The 16,461-nt window shown below is 33.2% G+C and overlaps 1 protein-coding gene across 11 annotated transcripts in view; it reads left to right on the top strand.

The window, feature by feature from the left end:
* The first annotated feature begins 798 nt into the window (after positions 1–798).
* MRP (Multidrug-Resistance like Protein 1) overlaps positions 799–16,461 on the top strand; it is a 46,110-nt gene continuing 30,447 nt past the window's right edge. For 3 of the 11 annotated variants that reach the window (XM_028319787.1, XM_028319784.1, XM_028319785.1), the window contains exons 1-10: positions 799–1,118; positions 2,181–2,486; positions 7,621–7,887; positions 9,109–9,302; positions 9,385–9,573; positions 10,070–10,324; positions 11,220–11,460; positions 14,145–14,282; positions 15,431–15,577; positions 16,229–16,313. In XM_028319787.1, the coding sequence (XP_028175588.1) occupies positions 1,071–1,118; positions 2,181–2,486; positions 7,621–7,887; positions 9,109–9,302; positions 9,385–9,573; positions 10,070–10,324; positions 11,220–11,460; positions 14,145–14,282; positions 15,431–15,577; positions 16,229–16,313 (1,870 nt within the window). In that variant the 5' untranslated portion in view covers positions 799–1,070. Of the gene's footprint in view, positions 1,119–2,180; positions 2,487–7,620; positions 7,888–9,108; positions 9,303–9,381; positions 9,574–10,069; positions 10,325–11,219; positions 11,461–14,144; positions 14,283–14,930; positions 15,078–15,430; positions 15,578–16,228; positions 16,314–16,461 lie in introns of all 11 variants that reach the window. The other 8 variants (XM_028319783.1, XM_028319780.1, XM_028319777.1 and 5 more) reach the window with 5 other exon arrangements.

Raw genomic sequence — 16,461 nt, 5'->3', positions numbered from 1 at the left:
CAGATCTTGACTAACTCCAGTGATGTTGGATGTTTTTTCTGGATCTGCAAAAAATCTACGCGCAGTATTTCCGTTGTTTGTTGTTCCAGCCCCTTGCTGCACAATATCTATTAGCAATCCAGTTTCATCGCGAAACCGTTATTGTATTTCAGCTTTTCGTTTCTCCATAATTGCTTTTTTATTTCCTCTTGCTGTCCAAATTTTAAATTCTAGTCTATAAGCTGTGTGTAATATAGTCTCCATAGCCCGTATCCATGCGTGCAATGAAGATAGGCCATACTTGTACATATCGATATTTAAAGATCAGTTTTAATTTTGTTAAATTATTCATGTCAGTTGGTTTTGCTTTGCACTTAGATATTATGCCAATAGGAGCACTATCGGAAGAAGCTGCAGAATCGCGGAATAAAGATTTTGTGTGTGTGTGTGTGTGTGTGTGTGTGTGTGTGTGTATGTGTAGTTGTCAGCTGATTGCCTATATTGCGGCCATGTTGATTTCTTAAATCTTGTATGTACTCGGCACGAGTCAGGTAGTTAGTGACGTCACATAAAAATGTTGCCAGAATGAGTAGGCTGACCAAACATTATCTACTTGTCTCTTTTTTCATACGTCACCATGGGTAAGTTAGAAAGAGATAAACAGCTGTTTGTCATTAATGTGTCGATTTGACATGTATTTTTGTATACTTACCTCAAAATGTTAGGCGAATTAGGCTACTTCAGGAAAAAAAATATATTAGGCGATTTAGGCTACTCGGTAGGAAAAATTAGGCGATTTGAGTTAGCTGATATCTGGCAACCCTGGTCTGTGGTAGTGTGGTGAAGAGCTGTCGTACGGGTGTAATGTGGTTTTTGTAAAATGGATTTTTTCTAAAATTTTATATTTGTTGGAATTAAAAATATCTAATGAATAGTTTTTAATTTTTAAGGGACTTTCTTGGTCGGATAACCGCCTATAATCGTACCGAGTCTTATTGCAAAATTTTACAAAAAACTTAAAAATTCATGGCAGCTAGAGCATTACTTTAAATTAGTCGTTGTTCGTGCCTTGTCGACGTGTTGTGACAACAATGTCTTACAATTCCTCGCTTGACGAGTTCTGCGGATCTACTTTTTGGGTAAGTAGGTCTTTGAACTTTGTAGGTACCTACCAAATATGTCAGAAAGTTTTTGTTCCCCAGTGGCAGAAACAAGTAGGTAGCTAGAGTTTTTAACAACTTGCGAGTCCAATTCAATTACTTTACAACTTGTTAATCAAGTTTAGCAATTCATATTTCTAACTCTAACTATGTAAGCTTAGTTACACAAGTTTACCAAAATACATTTTATAGTAAAATGTTCATTTCAAAAAATATTGGTGAGCTAAAATAAAAATTTAACTGCTTCATCATTTCGTTACAAAAATGATAATGACCATGACCTTTAAGTTAAAATATTATTAGAATGTTACATCAACACAAAACCTGTTATTGTTATCCCACCAGGTATTATAAAAATGTAAAAATCTACCTAATCTCATCATCTTTTGATGTTGTTGAATGCAGGCAGTTGGGATCTTTTATTTATAACAAAAAATGTTTCTCTAGCATACACAGTAAACAGCACATTCAGACAGACTACATTTTTATTATGAGGTATTTTCAGTTATCAGTTTAAGATGCCACAATATTTATACTTATAAGCTGTTGTCTGTACATACTCATTTTTTATTATTCAATAAATGAAAAATATTAAAAATACTATATGTATTTCTGTCAAAATAATAAAGTTTTAACATGTTTCAATAAACAATGTATAATAATGCCAAAATTTGATGTTTTGAAAGTAAATAAATAAAATAAAAAATGTATTTTATAGCCTTTTTGGAACCTAAATGTTTATATTCTGTAGTATAATCATGCATTTAGTTACCAGAGATGGATATTATCTTTCTTAATGAATTCCAATTCTAACAATACAATTTTTAACACACACATTTGTGTATCACTGATGAACTGAATGCCTAAAATTTAGAGCCAGCATAGAAGCATCAATCAAATTTAAGATTTCAGTCTATTCAAACTTTAAAGACAAACCTTAAAATAAATGGTTAATGAATTTTTACACCATACTACTATTAGTATCTACCTTTTACTATGATAATATAATATTATTTAACTAATCAATGTTTCTTATTTTAGGACAGCAACAGAACTTGGCACACAGATAATCCAGAGTTCACACCATGTTTTCACAAGACAGTTCTTGTATGGACACCATGCTTATACCTCTGGGTGGCAGCTTTTCTAGACATCTACTACATATTAAATAGCAAAGAGAAGAACATCCCGTGGAATCCACTGAATATAACAAAGTTAATCATCACATCCATTTTAATAGTGATAAAATTTGTTGATTTGGGTGTCACAGTCCATAATTCATCACAAAAGGAAAATGTAGTCTCAAATGCTGATTACTACAGCCCCATCATAAAAATATTAACCTTTGTAAGTATATTTTTCCTTATACTTGTATTATTTTGTTTTAGGGTTTGTAACATGAGTGTTTAGGGAAAATGTTTATGTACTTATATTTTAGGTAAATCACTGTCTTATTTCTGTATTAACAATAACTGTTGTATTTGATAGTACTTATATTTTGTGCTAAACACAAATGCTACTAAGATATCAGTACATACTTATACAATTATCAGTGAGTTTTGCTGCCTCCCCATTGGACATTACGGCCATGCATGGGAGTGTGCAATATGTCTGGAGCCTATATAACATATGATTTCAATTTGAGTTTGTTATCGCCTGGAAACAGAAAAAAATACATGTAACAATTTACCTAGAATCAACATGTGTAACTATTCTAACTAGTGATGAAAGAACTCGAGTCTTTTAAGTCTTTTATAAGAAACTCGACTCGTTTTGACGACTTATGAGCGCGGTGGCGGCGTCGTTTGTAGGAGCGCTGAGACTTCACAACTCAATCGAGTCTTTAAGTCTTGAGCCTTTTAGTCTTGAGCCTTTTAGGAGTCTTCGACTATGACTTGAGTTTTATTTTTAGACTTCGTCAATTTAAAAAGACTCGAAATTTTTAAACGACTCAGTCGTGACGAAAAGACTTCAATAATTTAAAACGATTCCTTGGAGTCGTGAGTCTCTAATATTTCAGTTCAGTTTTAGACTGCTACAGCTAAAGTTATGTGGTGCCATAATATATTTTCGTATAATGTAAAGTAGGATAGAACCATTTGATTGGGGGTATTTTATAAAAATCACATATGTTTTATTATTTTAATTTTAAATAGGTCGTCGTCGTATGCTAAACGACTCGAGTTCTTTATTAAACGACTCGCGACTAAGAGTCACCGTTGATTTTTCCTCGGCCGATAGTTTAGTCGGGCTGTTGATCAGTATGGGCATGTATGGGTGCGCACACTACGCCGATTCGATTTGGCCGATTCTTCATACAATTTGAAATTGGGCACAACTATCGGCCAACTAAAAATCAACGGTGTGCGCCTACTTTAAATTGTGAGTCTTTTAATATAGAACCCGAGTCACGGTAATACTATCATACAGTATTGTAACTTCATATAAACGGACGAAACACGAGCTTACCTTCGAAATTCAAATCTCGGTATGCGCTCGACATGCAAAAGTCGGGGGTGTCGCAAATGTTCCAACAGTAATAAACGGATGATGTGTTTTTTTTAATCAGTAAGTCTCTCTTTTTTTAAATAAAAATAATTAGATGTTTCTATTTATACAGGGTGTTAGGTAAAATGATTTATAAGCCGACACTAGCCCATGTTAACATCAAATGGTATGGTGAAGTCAGTGATATCATCATTTTATTTTTTTAAATTTTCATACAAAATAAAATTTATAAAATCAGATTTGTATGAAAATTAAAATTATTAAAATGATGATATCAATTTTCTGACTTCACCATGCCATTTATATGCACATGTTAACATGGGCTAGTGTAATAAACCCATTTACCTAACACCCTGTATAATAATCAAGCATTTTGTACGCCTCAGTCGAGGCGCATACATTTTACGGTCGCAAATGTATAAGATTTGTTACTAAATCTTAACACAAATATATTTTTTTAATTAAATCTACTAATCACAAAACAATATGCATTTTTATCCTATTTCATTCACAAAGTATTTTGTTGGTCAAAATAAAAAAAATTACAGTCACAAAATACATTCACAAAACTAGATACAATTTTGTAGGTGGGCAGCCCTATCGCATGTTGTCATACCGTGACATTCCGCGCGGCTGTTGACATTTATTTCAAAAATAAGGCCGAGTTAGAATTCTATACAGTGTGTCCGGGCTTGTAGTGATCAAACTTTAAGGGGGAAAACTAGGGATAATTTTATCGATAAAAGTAGTTCAAATTTGGGGCTTGACCCATTTATCGCAAAATTACAGGGATTTAAGTTTTTAATTTTTAGTTTTCACCTCTTCCTTCAAAAACAAGTGAAAGCGTGGGTAGCTTAACATTAATAAGCAAATATTTTATATCATGCGATAGCCAATAAAATTATGTATTAGTAGAAGTAGAAAACAGACACAAGTTTCATACATTTTATGGGAGTAAGAATGGATTTAATTAGAAAAATACATGATTTTTTTCACTTCTTTTTCAGTTATTTTCCAACACAAGAAAAACCAGGTCGTTAAAGTATGTTTTATTTGCATTGTATTCTTAGTGTTTGAGCTATTCTACAAAACGAATGTAAATTTATTAGTCTACGTCTATTAGTTTCGACGTAATTGTTTAACAAAGATACCCCTTCCCAGCCGCTTCCATAGCGCATCGGAATAGGTTGTGTGATTCTTTCAGGCAGTGCATTTTCGCATGTTAGCAGCGCTATGGAACCGGCTGGGAAGGGGTATCTTTGTTCAACAATTGCGTCGAAACTGATAGATGTAGACTAATAAATTTACATTCGTTTTGTAGAATAGCTCAAACACTAAGAATACAATGCAAATAAAACATACTTTAACGACCTGGTTTTTCTTGTCTTGGAAAATAACTGAAAAAGAAGTGAAAAAAATCATGTATTTTTCTAATTAAATCCATTCTTACTCCCATAAAATGTATGAAACTTGTGTCTGTTTTCTACTTCTACTAATACATAATTTTATTGGCTATCGCATGATATAAAATATTTGCTTATTAATGTTAAGCTACCCACGCTTTCACTTGTTTTTGAAGGAAGAGGTGAAAACTAAAAATTAAAAACTTAAATCCCTGTATTTTGGAGTCGAGTCTTGAAAGTCGAGTCTAATTCTAACTTAAAAGGACTTAAAAGACTCGAGTCCTTTCATCTCTAATTCTAACATTATCTAAAAGTGAAACTGACGAAAGAATAACTGATATTTATCTAAACCATGCATTTAGATAAACTTCAACTAGCTAGCATTTAAAAGAAAATTGCTGATAATTTTTACAAAATGGTTCCTGTTAAGTGTTAGAGCAACACCTAAATACCTACCTACCTACAGAATGTTCTGCCCTAATAGTTACATTATTTGACACAACTATTATTTTTGGAAGTAGGTAAAATGACTCATGACTTTTAATATCGAAAAGTACCTACTATAAATAATTTTTAAATTGCTGCCCTCGTGATTTTTTTTTGACGTCATTAATGTCAATTTTTAAGTTTTGAATTGAATACACTACACACAATCGGTTGTGTCGGGAAAAATTTTTCCCACGAAAACTATAGAGCAGTTCCTACAATAAATAGCAATACATTGTTTTGTTTTAAGATAAAGTTTGTCTACTTACACAATAAATAATTCTTAAATCAATAATCAAAAGTATTGATAAATTTTTCGATGTACAATTGCATTTTGTATTCACCAACACATAGAAATTAACAGCAAAAGGTGTTTGTATCAAACATCCTCTCCTAAAGTGTTTAATTTTAAATGTTTGTTGGAGCCTTGGCAATAGTATACTTCCGCGTTAAAAAAAGCCACTATTGTTATCTCTAGAGATGCTTACACACAGTACAGTAAAGATCAGTAAGACTAAGATGGTAATAGTCCTACTGTATTCATACTCGCACTCCTCAGTGCAAAAGCGTGTATTATGTAAAAGCACACATAAACACTGAATGATAAACATGTTGTTTAATTATTTTTAATTTATTTGAGTATGCCATGAGACCACGTGATTCAAAGATAACAAGCCCATGTGTGCGTCGTGCTAGAATAATAAGTAACTCCAACACGACTGCAATCGCCGTCAAATAGTAGTTTTAAAAGTCTAATGGGACCAGGATTCTTATTTCGAGCAGTAATAGGTGATATTAATCAATAATGGCCTTAGGGCTTCTACTTCTTTGTCGTTTTGCTCTTGTCGTGGTCACGTTGTCTAACTACCTTTCGATTTCGCAACATTTCATTGAATTGTTTATTTGATCCTAATGCCAATATGTATTATACTTATGATTTTAAACCTTTATTCCATGGTGCTTTTATAATTATTTTTTTAAACAAGGACGCCCTAATCCACAGTAATTACGAGAATTGCCTCTTAACCGCATGCATGACGACGTAACCGGTGAGGCAGCCGGTTAGTTGATCATAGAGTTCTAAGTTCAATGCCACTAATTAACTATTCAATGATGCGTTACCATTACATATGTTTGTATTATGTACGGACCCGTAATAGGGCATGAATAACTACTGCAGTACAAATTAATACATAGGACGATCCATTAATTGACACATTGTGAATCAGTCTTGGAGCCCGGATTACAATCCCTATAAATAGAGGTTTAAATGTTAGTCAAGCAACGAAAAAAATGAATAGTCGACAGACAAACGCGAAGCGACACTATGATGAAGAACACAAACACAGCTTAATAGTAGGTAGGATAAGTAAACTAGATAGGGTAATTACCGACTGTAATATAAAGACTTATTAAAAATTCTTGTAACTTCTAGTGTTTTACATCGTACTACCTTATATTGTCTTGTTTTGTAATATTTGTTTAAAATATCACACCAAAAATGTAAAACGACCAATAATGCACGCGACGAAGGTTAAATTTAATAGACAAGTTGTTGTGTAGGACCTTGATAAACTTGTTCACACAGAATAGAAAATTGTAATTCTTATGATTGCTGCAAAAAATTGAATAATATTACATCATTATACAACTATGACAAAAAAATATAGTCGGTTCTTGCTCATTACGGTATTCTAAACGGATCTTTTCGAGATTGACCTTCAACTCGACAGAGTGACTGGAAATCATCTTGTTTCTTATAAAGTCGCCACAAGTTTTAACACTACCATAAATTCATTAACTTTAAGATATTTTTTTATAAGTTCATAAGCATTTGGTTAACTATCTATCTAAGCTTAGTGTTAAGCTGTAGTCACATTTCATACTAAAGAGACTCAGATAAATCTAAAATCCCAGCGTTCTAGACAAGACTTATCGCGATGTCCGGGATGTCCTATGATTAGCAATGATTGAAGTAGATTCGATTGTATCTCTATCAATAGATTATTTAGATTACGGTCGACACGTGAAGAGTTAGATCTTCTATGTATATTTTCAAATTCTAATCATCTTTTATGTTTCAGGCCTTATCAGCAACATTATTATACTACAACAGAAAATATGGTATGAGAGCATCTGGAGTTCTATTTTTCTTCTGGTTGCTTCTGATCATCGCAGGGCTGCCCCAGCTAAGGTCCGAAATCATATTGCACAGCGAAAAAGAGGACGATGAAAACGTTCAGTATAACTTCGTTAGCTACATGGTGTACTATCCATTAATAGTGTTAATGTTTATACTGAACTGTTACGCCGACTTGCCTCCGAAGGACACGCCTTACTCGTACGAAAAGGTAATTGAATCTCTAACCATTCAGATTAAAGTACTGTGCATTCTGATACATCAAGGTCGATGTTACACAATGTGAATGAATATTGAAATTGAATTAAAGGTATTTTGTGTACCTATAGATAGGTACTGTCTGACGATAACATACAATACATGTTGTAATATTGTAGTGGAGATTTTTATTTGCAAGGCTGTGTGCTCAGTATCTTTGATAAAACGATTATGTATAATCATCATTGCACAACAAATGTATAATCATCGCACCTATCAAGTCAATTTTATTGTTCATTGAATGAAAACTGTAAACCTATCTTGGTCTCAAATGCACGAGAAGTAGTAAATATTTTATTGTGAAACATTACTCATGTTCACTTTTATGCGGTTTTTGCTGTAAACCACACGATGTTTTGCCTGCAGCAGCGCTTGTTGACTCGCTAAACAATCGAGTTGATGGGTTTGTTGCCACGCCGCTAGAGCAAAGTTAATGGCAGACACCGCCACAGAGTCACCGCTCAGTTATTGTACCGCGTTATCATCATCATGACATTACACAATATTTCGAAATACACACAACCATAATAATAGTATGTAGTTGTTTTCCCATTCAGTAAAAGTCTTTACTTACAATTATGATGTTTTGTAGACCCTGAAGTCTTAAATTGTCATCAAAACAACCATTATTATTTCTACCCAACAAAAATATGCTGTGTAATGCTGACTGAATCGATCCCCACATGAGTCATACGTTTAATAGAACATCCATTTATTATTTAGGATGAACTCTTAGTTCATTCTTATTAAAGTTGGATTTAAAGAGTATTTTATGTTGTGTTGTGTATCTAATGAGTTATTAAAGTATTTAAAAATTCTTGCGTCACATTCCTCGTCCTATTTCCGGCAAGGAATACTACGAAACACAACACTTTGCATACCAGAGATTGAAAGCAGTTAAAGCGAAGCTGGCACTGCCGTGATGGCATATTATAATTAGTATATTAGTGGTACAATAATTAAGATGTACCAATGTACCTATGTTTACAAAAGGCAACCGTTAGGGTTTATACACACGGCGTTTTTTAGCGCACCGTCGTCGACATGCGTTTGTAGCGATACAGAAGCCAGTCACGAAAGTCGGATCCAATTTAGACATTTATAGAAAAAAAACGAGCCATCGCGTTTAAAAACGCCATGTGCATAGGCCCTAATATGTGTATTTTTTTATTAGAACCAATGTCCGGAAAGCGCGTCCGGGTTCCCAAGTCGGCTTACGTTCAGTTGGTTCGACCCGCTGGCCCTTACAGGGTTCCGTAGGAGCTTGACCGAAGGTGACTTGTGGTCACTTAATCCTCAAGATTCATCTAAAGAAGTTGTTCCCAAATTCGACAAGTTCTGGCACAGATCACTCAAAAAACGAGAAATGTAAGCAAAGTTGTAATTTTTTTTAAATAACACGTATCATCAGTGATAACACTACTATTTATTTGTATTTTTATTTTAGCAGTACCAGTAATGGCGCTAAAGCAACGTATAGTAAAACTTCTGCCAGTGTTAATTTCAAGCCTGAACACGAAAAGAAACCTGCTTCCATTCTACCAGCTCTTTGCCTGGCCTTTGGAGGCCAGTTCTTCTTTGGCGCTCTGCTGAAGTTGTTCAACGACACTCTAATGTTCTTATCGCCACAGCTTCTGAGGTAAATATTTACTTGGAGGAAGTAGGGCTACATGCATGATAACTGGCTTTATTCGAGTCGCAAGTCACACACATTGTAAAATTAATTTTCAGACGAAAATTCAATTTATGATCATTTTCATTTCAAATAGGTTTGTTTATCTTGAGTGTAGATAACTGCAGTTTTATCTTAGTTTCATGTAGCGATGATTACACGTTCTAAAGTCAACTATTGCTGAATATAATTCTTATCTTATTAACTATCAGTATATAAAGTTGTCGGTTATGCATGAATGCTCGATTGGACTTTTTAAAACAATTTACAATAACAATATTAGTCAGATCGTGAATTCTAAAATTTATAACGAAAGAAATGATATCGTTATTCAGAATGCAGTCTAGGTCAAAAACGTCAACTGGTGAAAATGAAAGTGATTAACGCACTTGACCTCATAAAGCTTGCTGAAATCGAAATGTTGCACCATACCATTCAAATATATTTGTGCTCTCTCTTTCAGACTTTTGATTGGATTCGTAGGGAGCGACGAGCCGCTATGGAAAGGTTATCTCTACGCAGTCGGTCTTATGGCCTGCGCGACAGTCCAAACAATGCTCTTGGCACATTATTTTACGTCTATGTACCTTGTTGGTATGAGAATAAGGACTGCTCTAACAAGCGCCATCTACAGAAAATCCCTCCGACTCTCAAACGCTGCAAGGAAAGAGTCCACCGTCGGTGAAATTGTCAATCTCATGTCCGTGGATGCGCAAAGGTAATATTACTTCCCTAACAGAGTGGCCGACTGACACAGTACTTACTAAATAAGGAAAAATATCAAATATCATGCGTCATAGATTTAATTTTAGATTGGCTGGTTCCGTCTTTTAAGTCGACTTTTGTGTTAAGTAATAAAAAAAAACTGTTGAAAAAGAATATTAAAGACATTATAAAGGAGGAGTTAAACTGATTTCACCGCGAAGGTTTATTTATTCATCAGACGTATTTTCCGATAAAAAAAAAGATAACTATTTGCTGAGTAATGGTGATATAAAAAGAGTAAGTCATTTACTTACCATGAAGAAACTATTGCACAATTCAAAGTAATAAGTACATATCAAATTGAAATTGTTAATCCTAGTAGCGAGTAGTGATTACATGTGAAGACAAACAAACAGGATTTGAGTACGTGTAGGTATTGCACAATTTGAATTAACGCACTCTCTAGCTAGTTCTCTCTCATATTTCTTGAATACTTGATACATGTTGGTGAAAATGCTACTTATGCCAAAATATGAGCTCCTATTATAAAACAACACAGTAAACTTCAGTATATGCCTTTGATTGGTTTAAAGTTTACTTGTTCAGTGTCTCCCAAAAATTGTTCTGCATAGTCCTGTATTGCCTATTGCGATCGAAAAAAAAAATTATTTTGTGAAATGCATGTGAGATTCAGTACCATGCTTAGGAAAATAAACTTGGTTGAGTGCAATACTAGAGAAATTGGATTAAACGATCTAGATACTTTACAAATTAATAGTTTGAATTGAATAATAGTGAAAAAAGCACTTCGGCATACCACAAAATCCACTGGTTTTTGATGCCGATTCGGGAACTCTGAGATCTATTCCGAGTGTAATTTTACAACTCGAATTTGTATTTCATTACAGATTTGTGGAACTAACGGCGTATTTAAATATGATATGGTCTGCCCCGCTTCAAATAGCGCTGGCCTTGTACTTCTTGTGGGGAATCCTCGGGCCTTCCGTGCTCGCGGGTCTGGCGGTCATGATCATCCTAATCCCGGTCAACGGGCTGATTGCGAACCGCGTCAAGACGCTGCAGATCAAACAAATGAAGTACAAAGACGAGAGGGTGAAACTTATGAACGAGGTGCTCAATGGAATTAAAGTAAGTCACCAATAGTTATCATCAGTCAGGTGATATTCAGGATAAAAGTTTCAATGAAAGAAAATCTCGTAAATTATAGCAAAACCTTAGTACATTACATACTTTATCACAAAGTTAGACAACTAGCAACTTACTAGTTATTTAATTATTTACCTGTAAAATATATTGTCTATTGATAAGCATTTGTTAGGGTGCGTGACAGTTTATATAAGTTTATATGATATAAATTCATTTCAATAACGTTCATATCGTATAATAAACGTATGTTATAATAACACTTGATATAATTTTTTAACATATAATGTTTACTTCATATAATAAATCATTTCTAATAATATCATTTCAGATACCAATCACAACGCATAAAGACATTTGATATAAACCTTACTTAATCTAAGACTCATTTGATGTAATTTTGTTTAATATAAATATTATTTCACATAACCATTACTTGTAATAAATATTATTTGTTATACTCTTTAATTGATATAATTTCTGATAGATATAACTTTAAGTATGTTCTTCTTTAGCTTGACTTATAAATGACTTTAGTGACAAAAACGAATCGCCGTAAAACCGACTCCACGTAGTCTNGCTTGCTTGCTCGCTTGCTTGCTTGCTGCATGCAATGCTTATTATAACAAATGAACTTTATATAAAATTATTATTGTTATATGATTTAAGTTTTATAGGAAAAGAATTTTATCTCATTTGATTGTTCGACATTTTATTTTTATATGATTTGAATGTTATTTGTTTTAAATAGTATACATTGTAAGTTTTATAGAAAATATTCATTATATCAAACCATTTTATATCAGTTAATAGTTATTTGTCTTAAAATTATTCGTTTTAAAATTATATTATTCGTTTATTATAGTAAATAATTATTATATTAAACGATTTTATATAATTTGATGTTATATCCTCTAAGTATTATATGATATGTAGTTATATCATACATTACACACCCCATTTGTTAACAATCGTGATTATCACGACATTGATATGAATCGATCCTAGTACGAGTAAAACTCAATATTATCCTGGGAAATTGTACAAATACAGTGATTGAATTTTTGTATTCACCATAATGTGCAATTGTATCAATTTGGCATTGTGCGCAGGCTGCTTTTCGCATACAACTGAATACAATTATATTGAATTATAGTTATTACAATCACGTTTACTTAAATATACTGGTCATCACAAAAATCGGCCCACCTACGTTTTACAGGAAAACTCGTTTCTACTGACACAATCATGGTGCCCCAACAATATTGGTGTTATTTGAAAGCCCAGTAAACATCCTTAAAGAAAAACACATTTAATTTCTTAATAAACTATTAACATACACAATAAATGTGATTAATGTGACTTGAAAAAAGACCTCACTTTGGGCTCACCTCTGGGATCAATTAGACCAATTTTTATGGTTATAAAACCAAATAATGATCTCACGTGTCCTCTTTAACAAATTGATAGCGATTAATCCCAACTTAACAGTTTTATAGCCATAAAAGTTGGCTCAAGCGTAACTACCTACTTTTTGAAGAAGTGACTCTGGATTTTTCTACAGACACATTTTCGGAGTAAAAACCTTTCCTATAAGGAAATGAAGTTTAGAACTAGGCTTTTAAATGGTGCCAATATTAGTGGGAAGTGGGGATGCATACGTTTGAAAGTGCTTGTCGCGGGAGGGTCGATTTTTGTGATGACCAGTGTAGTTGTAGATAACCAGTAACGCATAAGATACGCTCGCCACTTCCGGTTTTTCGGACAGTTGCGAAGTAATAATAGCATAATTTATTGATATATTATTGCAATTACCTTAATAAATAACAATAAGGAAGACAATACAAATTTGAAACAACTAAGAATTTGTTGACCTTTCGTGCGTCTAATCTTTATTTATAACTTGTATGTTATAAATCAAACAAAACCAGAAATAGTTATAAAAAGATCGAGATAATCAATAATGCTTTGATTTCATCATAGTTAATTTAAGTTTCAAATCGCGTATAATTTCAAAGATTGAATAGGCGCCTTGTATCACCTAAGCCGTTCGAAGATACGAATTTCGAGGTCATTCTCTTATCAAATAGCACATATTATCTTGTTTGAACGTATTGATATCATATCAAACCTGATTCGGTGAATACACTCGATTTTATCAGTTCGTATTGTAAATTAAATTATCACCAGTATACATATATGTATCTATTTTCCTCCTTATGACAAGACTATTGATAACTAATCCATGATAATTCTCTCCGGTTTGATTTTAATACTTTTTACTATCCCGCGTGGATTCAACACAATCTTATCCTTTAACACAACAAATTGAAAAAATACTCCACCACAGTTTCTGTTAATATTTATGATGAAAAGCAACAAAGCTGGGTTTCACTTCAAAAGGTTTTTTAATAATGTTTTAATTTTACTGTCAAAAATATCATTATAACTTCAAAAATGCCTCTAAATCTAGATGCCTGGTTCTAGGACATGTAATAAGTAAGAGTACACTACAAAAGTGAAAAATAAAGCATTCAAATAAGATGATGCATGCTTAGAATTCAAGTCATGTACAGACGGACAAAATGATGTCAAGATTAGTTCTCCAGGTTCAGTAGTATATGTAATGTTTAAATGTTTACATAATTGTCATTTGTGTATGTTTACAGGTACTGAAGATGTATGCTTGGGAACCAAGTTTTGAGGAGCAAATACTTAAAATTAGAAATAAAGAAATGTATGTATTAAAGCAAGCAGCATACCTTAATTCGGCGACTTCATTTATATGGTCATGCGCGCCTTTCTTGGTAAGTATTAAATATAAGATATATCTTATTAATTTTGATTTTATCAATGTAACTTGTAATGAAGAAAAAATGTATTTTATTTGCCTTATAAATCAAAGCGATTATTTACAATCTTAGAGTTACACGAAAAACATACGCAAGCAATCGCAATCATATGCTATAGTTGTAAAAAGATTACCTTATCAAATTACATCGAAAAATCAGTTTTTGATATCTTTTATTGCCATCATTAATAATGTTATTCTGATTGAAATAATCCTTAATGACATGATAAAATTGATATTGTTTATGTTAATGAATGAATTGATAAGGAATAGATAAAAATGTAAGATAGTAATTAAGTTATTTAACAAGTTAAGAGATTGTTAACTCTTAGATAATTCAATGAGGGCTATCGTTTTAGCGCTCACCAGTTAGCGCCACTGTAGAGTAAGGTCCTGTCACTTGCTAGTAGCGACAGTGGCACCAACTGGTGAGCGCTAAAGTGGTACGAGGACTATCGCATTTGCACTCATCAAGATGGCGCCTCTGTAGAGTAAGGTCCTGTCAATCGTCAGGGGTGCCAACTGTTAAGTATAAAAACGATAGCCCTCATTGTTTACATGGTATTATTATTACAAGTTTTGTGTTATTAACCTTTTTTTTTAGGTGATATTTTTAACTTTCTTCACGTATGTGATGTCCGATTCAAACAATGTCCTGACAGCCGAAAGTATATTCGTGTCGATGTCCCTGTTTAACACAATGCATATGCCATTAGGTTTCCTTCCTATCATCATTGTATTGACGATGGAGGTAGCAACCAAGTTTATTTATAACCTCTATTTCTAAGAAAGAGGCTATGGTTCTTTCTCGCAATCGTACACACTAACCAACATTCATTAGGTTACGCTACTGTAAGACCGTTTTGTGTCCGTCTTATCAACGCATAAGAATAAGAATAAGATAGATGTTAAGAAGTTACTCCTAAATGTTGATTAAATAATGTTAGAAATACAGTCATCGTCTTATTACAAAAATGTTAAACGCGCGTCAATCGCGTTCTACTAGAACCAAATTAGCTTGATAAAACTGACACCGAACGTACAATTAATGCCGATATATTTTATTTATTAGAATATAACTAGTTTCCTGGACTCCTCTCATAGGTGTCGCTGATGTCGTTCGGGTGTTTTGTCTTGGTAAACGATACAAGAGCCTTGGACGCAAAGACAGCTTTCGTAGCGTTGTCTCTTTTCAACATACTACGTTTCCCACTTTCCATGCTGCCTAATGTTATATCGAATGTCGTACAAGTAAGTTTGAAATCAAAAAAATTTTTTGTATGTTTGATTTGTAGCTTTTTGTGGGTAATGTAGTGAAGCGTAAGTTTTCCCATGTTAATCCTGATTGATATTTGGTATAACATGCGCGAGGTTAAGGTAAAATGCAAATGTTGCATTTCGCGAGATTTTTTATAATAATTGTGGCTAGAAATAAAATCTTACTTATGGCTCTCTCTTGCTACATTAAATATTCTAAATGTGATAAATCTCACCAAAAACCCTACATCCCATTCCATCTCACCCCATGTAACGTTCTACTTTATGTGACTAACATAGATTAAATTGCACGTTATCAGTAAATGAATCTAATAACAATGTGGTAGCGATGGTAAGTGTTTTGATACTACGGTAAGTCTGTATTATCCACTAATAAAATCAGGTATTTGCTTAGCTATAACTTAAACGTAAATAACGCATTTTATTTACCAATAATAAAAAGGTTTAAATAAAAAATAATAGTTAATATTTGCTTATTTACCAACTTTTACTACGCCAATAAAACGTTTAACCTTCTACGCTTTTGCAAAATATTTGTTTTGTTATTCAGTTTCTTTATGTGTGGTATCTTGAATACTCAAAACAAATATTTGCTTGTTCTATAATCGGTTCTTGCCATTTCAGACTGCAGTGGGAATTAAAAGGTTGAACAAATTCATGAACGGAGATGAATTAGACGACGGAGCGGTAGAACACGACCCTAATGAATGTAAGTATTTCAACATACATTAACCAATGTTCTAGGCTTATTCTTACTCGGACACTGAACGAATCGCTCCGAACTAGTACAATCGGTTAAATGAACTAGTTCGGTCTTCTAGTACTATTAGTTTATTTTAGTACACTGATTCTGTTAT

This window comes from Ostrinia furnacalis, unplaced genomic scaffold (genome assembly GCF_004193835.3).
Source record: "Ostrinia furnacalis isolate ACB-3 unplaced genomic scaffold, ASM419383v2 OfSCF7332, whole genome shotgun sequence".
NCBI lineage: Eukaryota > Metazoa > Arthropoda > Insecta > Lepidoptera > Crambidae > Ostrinia > Ostrinia furnacalis.
The sequence above is the reverse complement of the archived record's forward strand: the minus strand, read 5'-3'. Positions and strand labels throughout refer to the sequence as shown.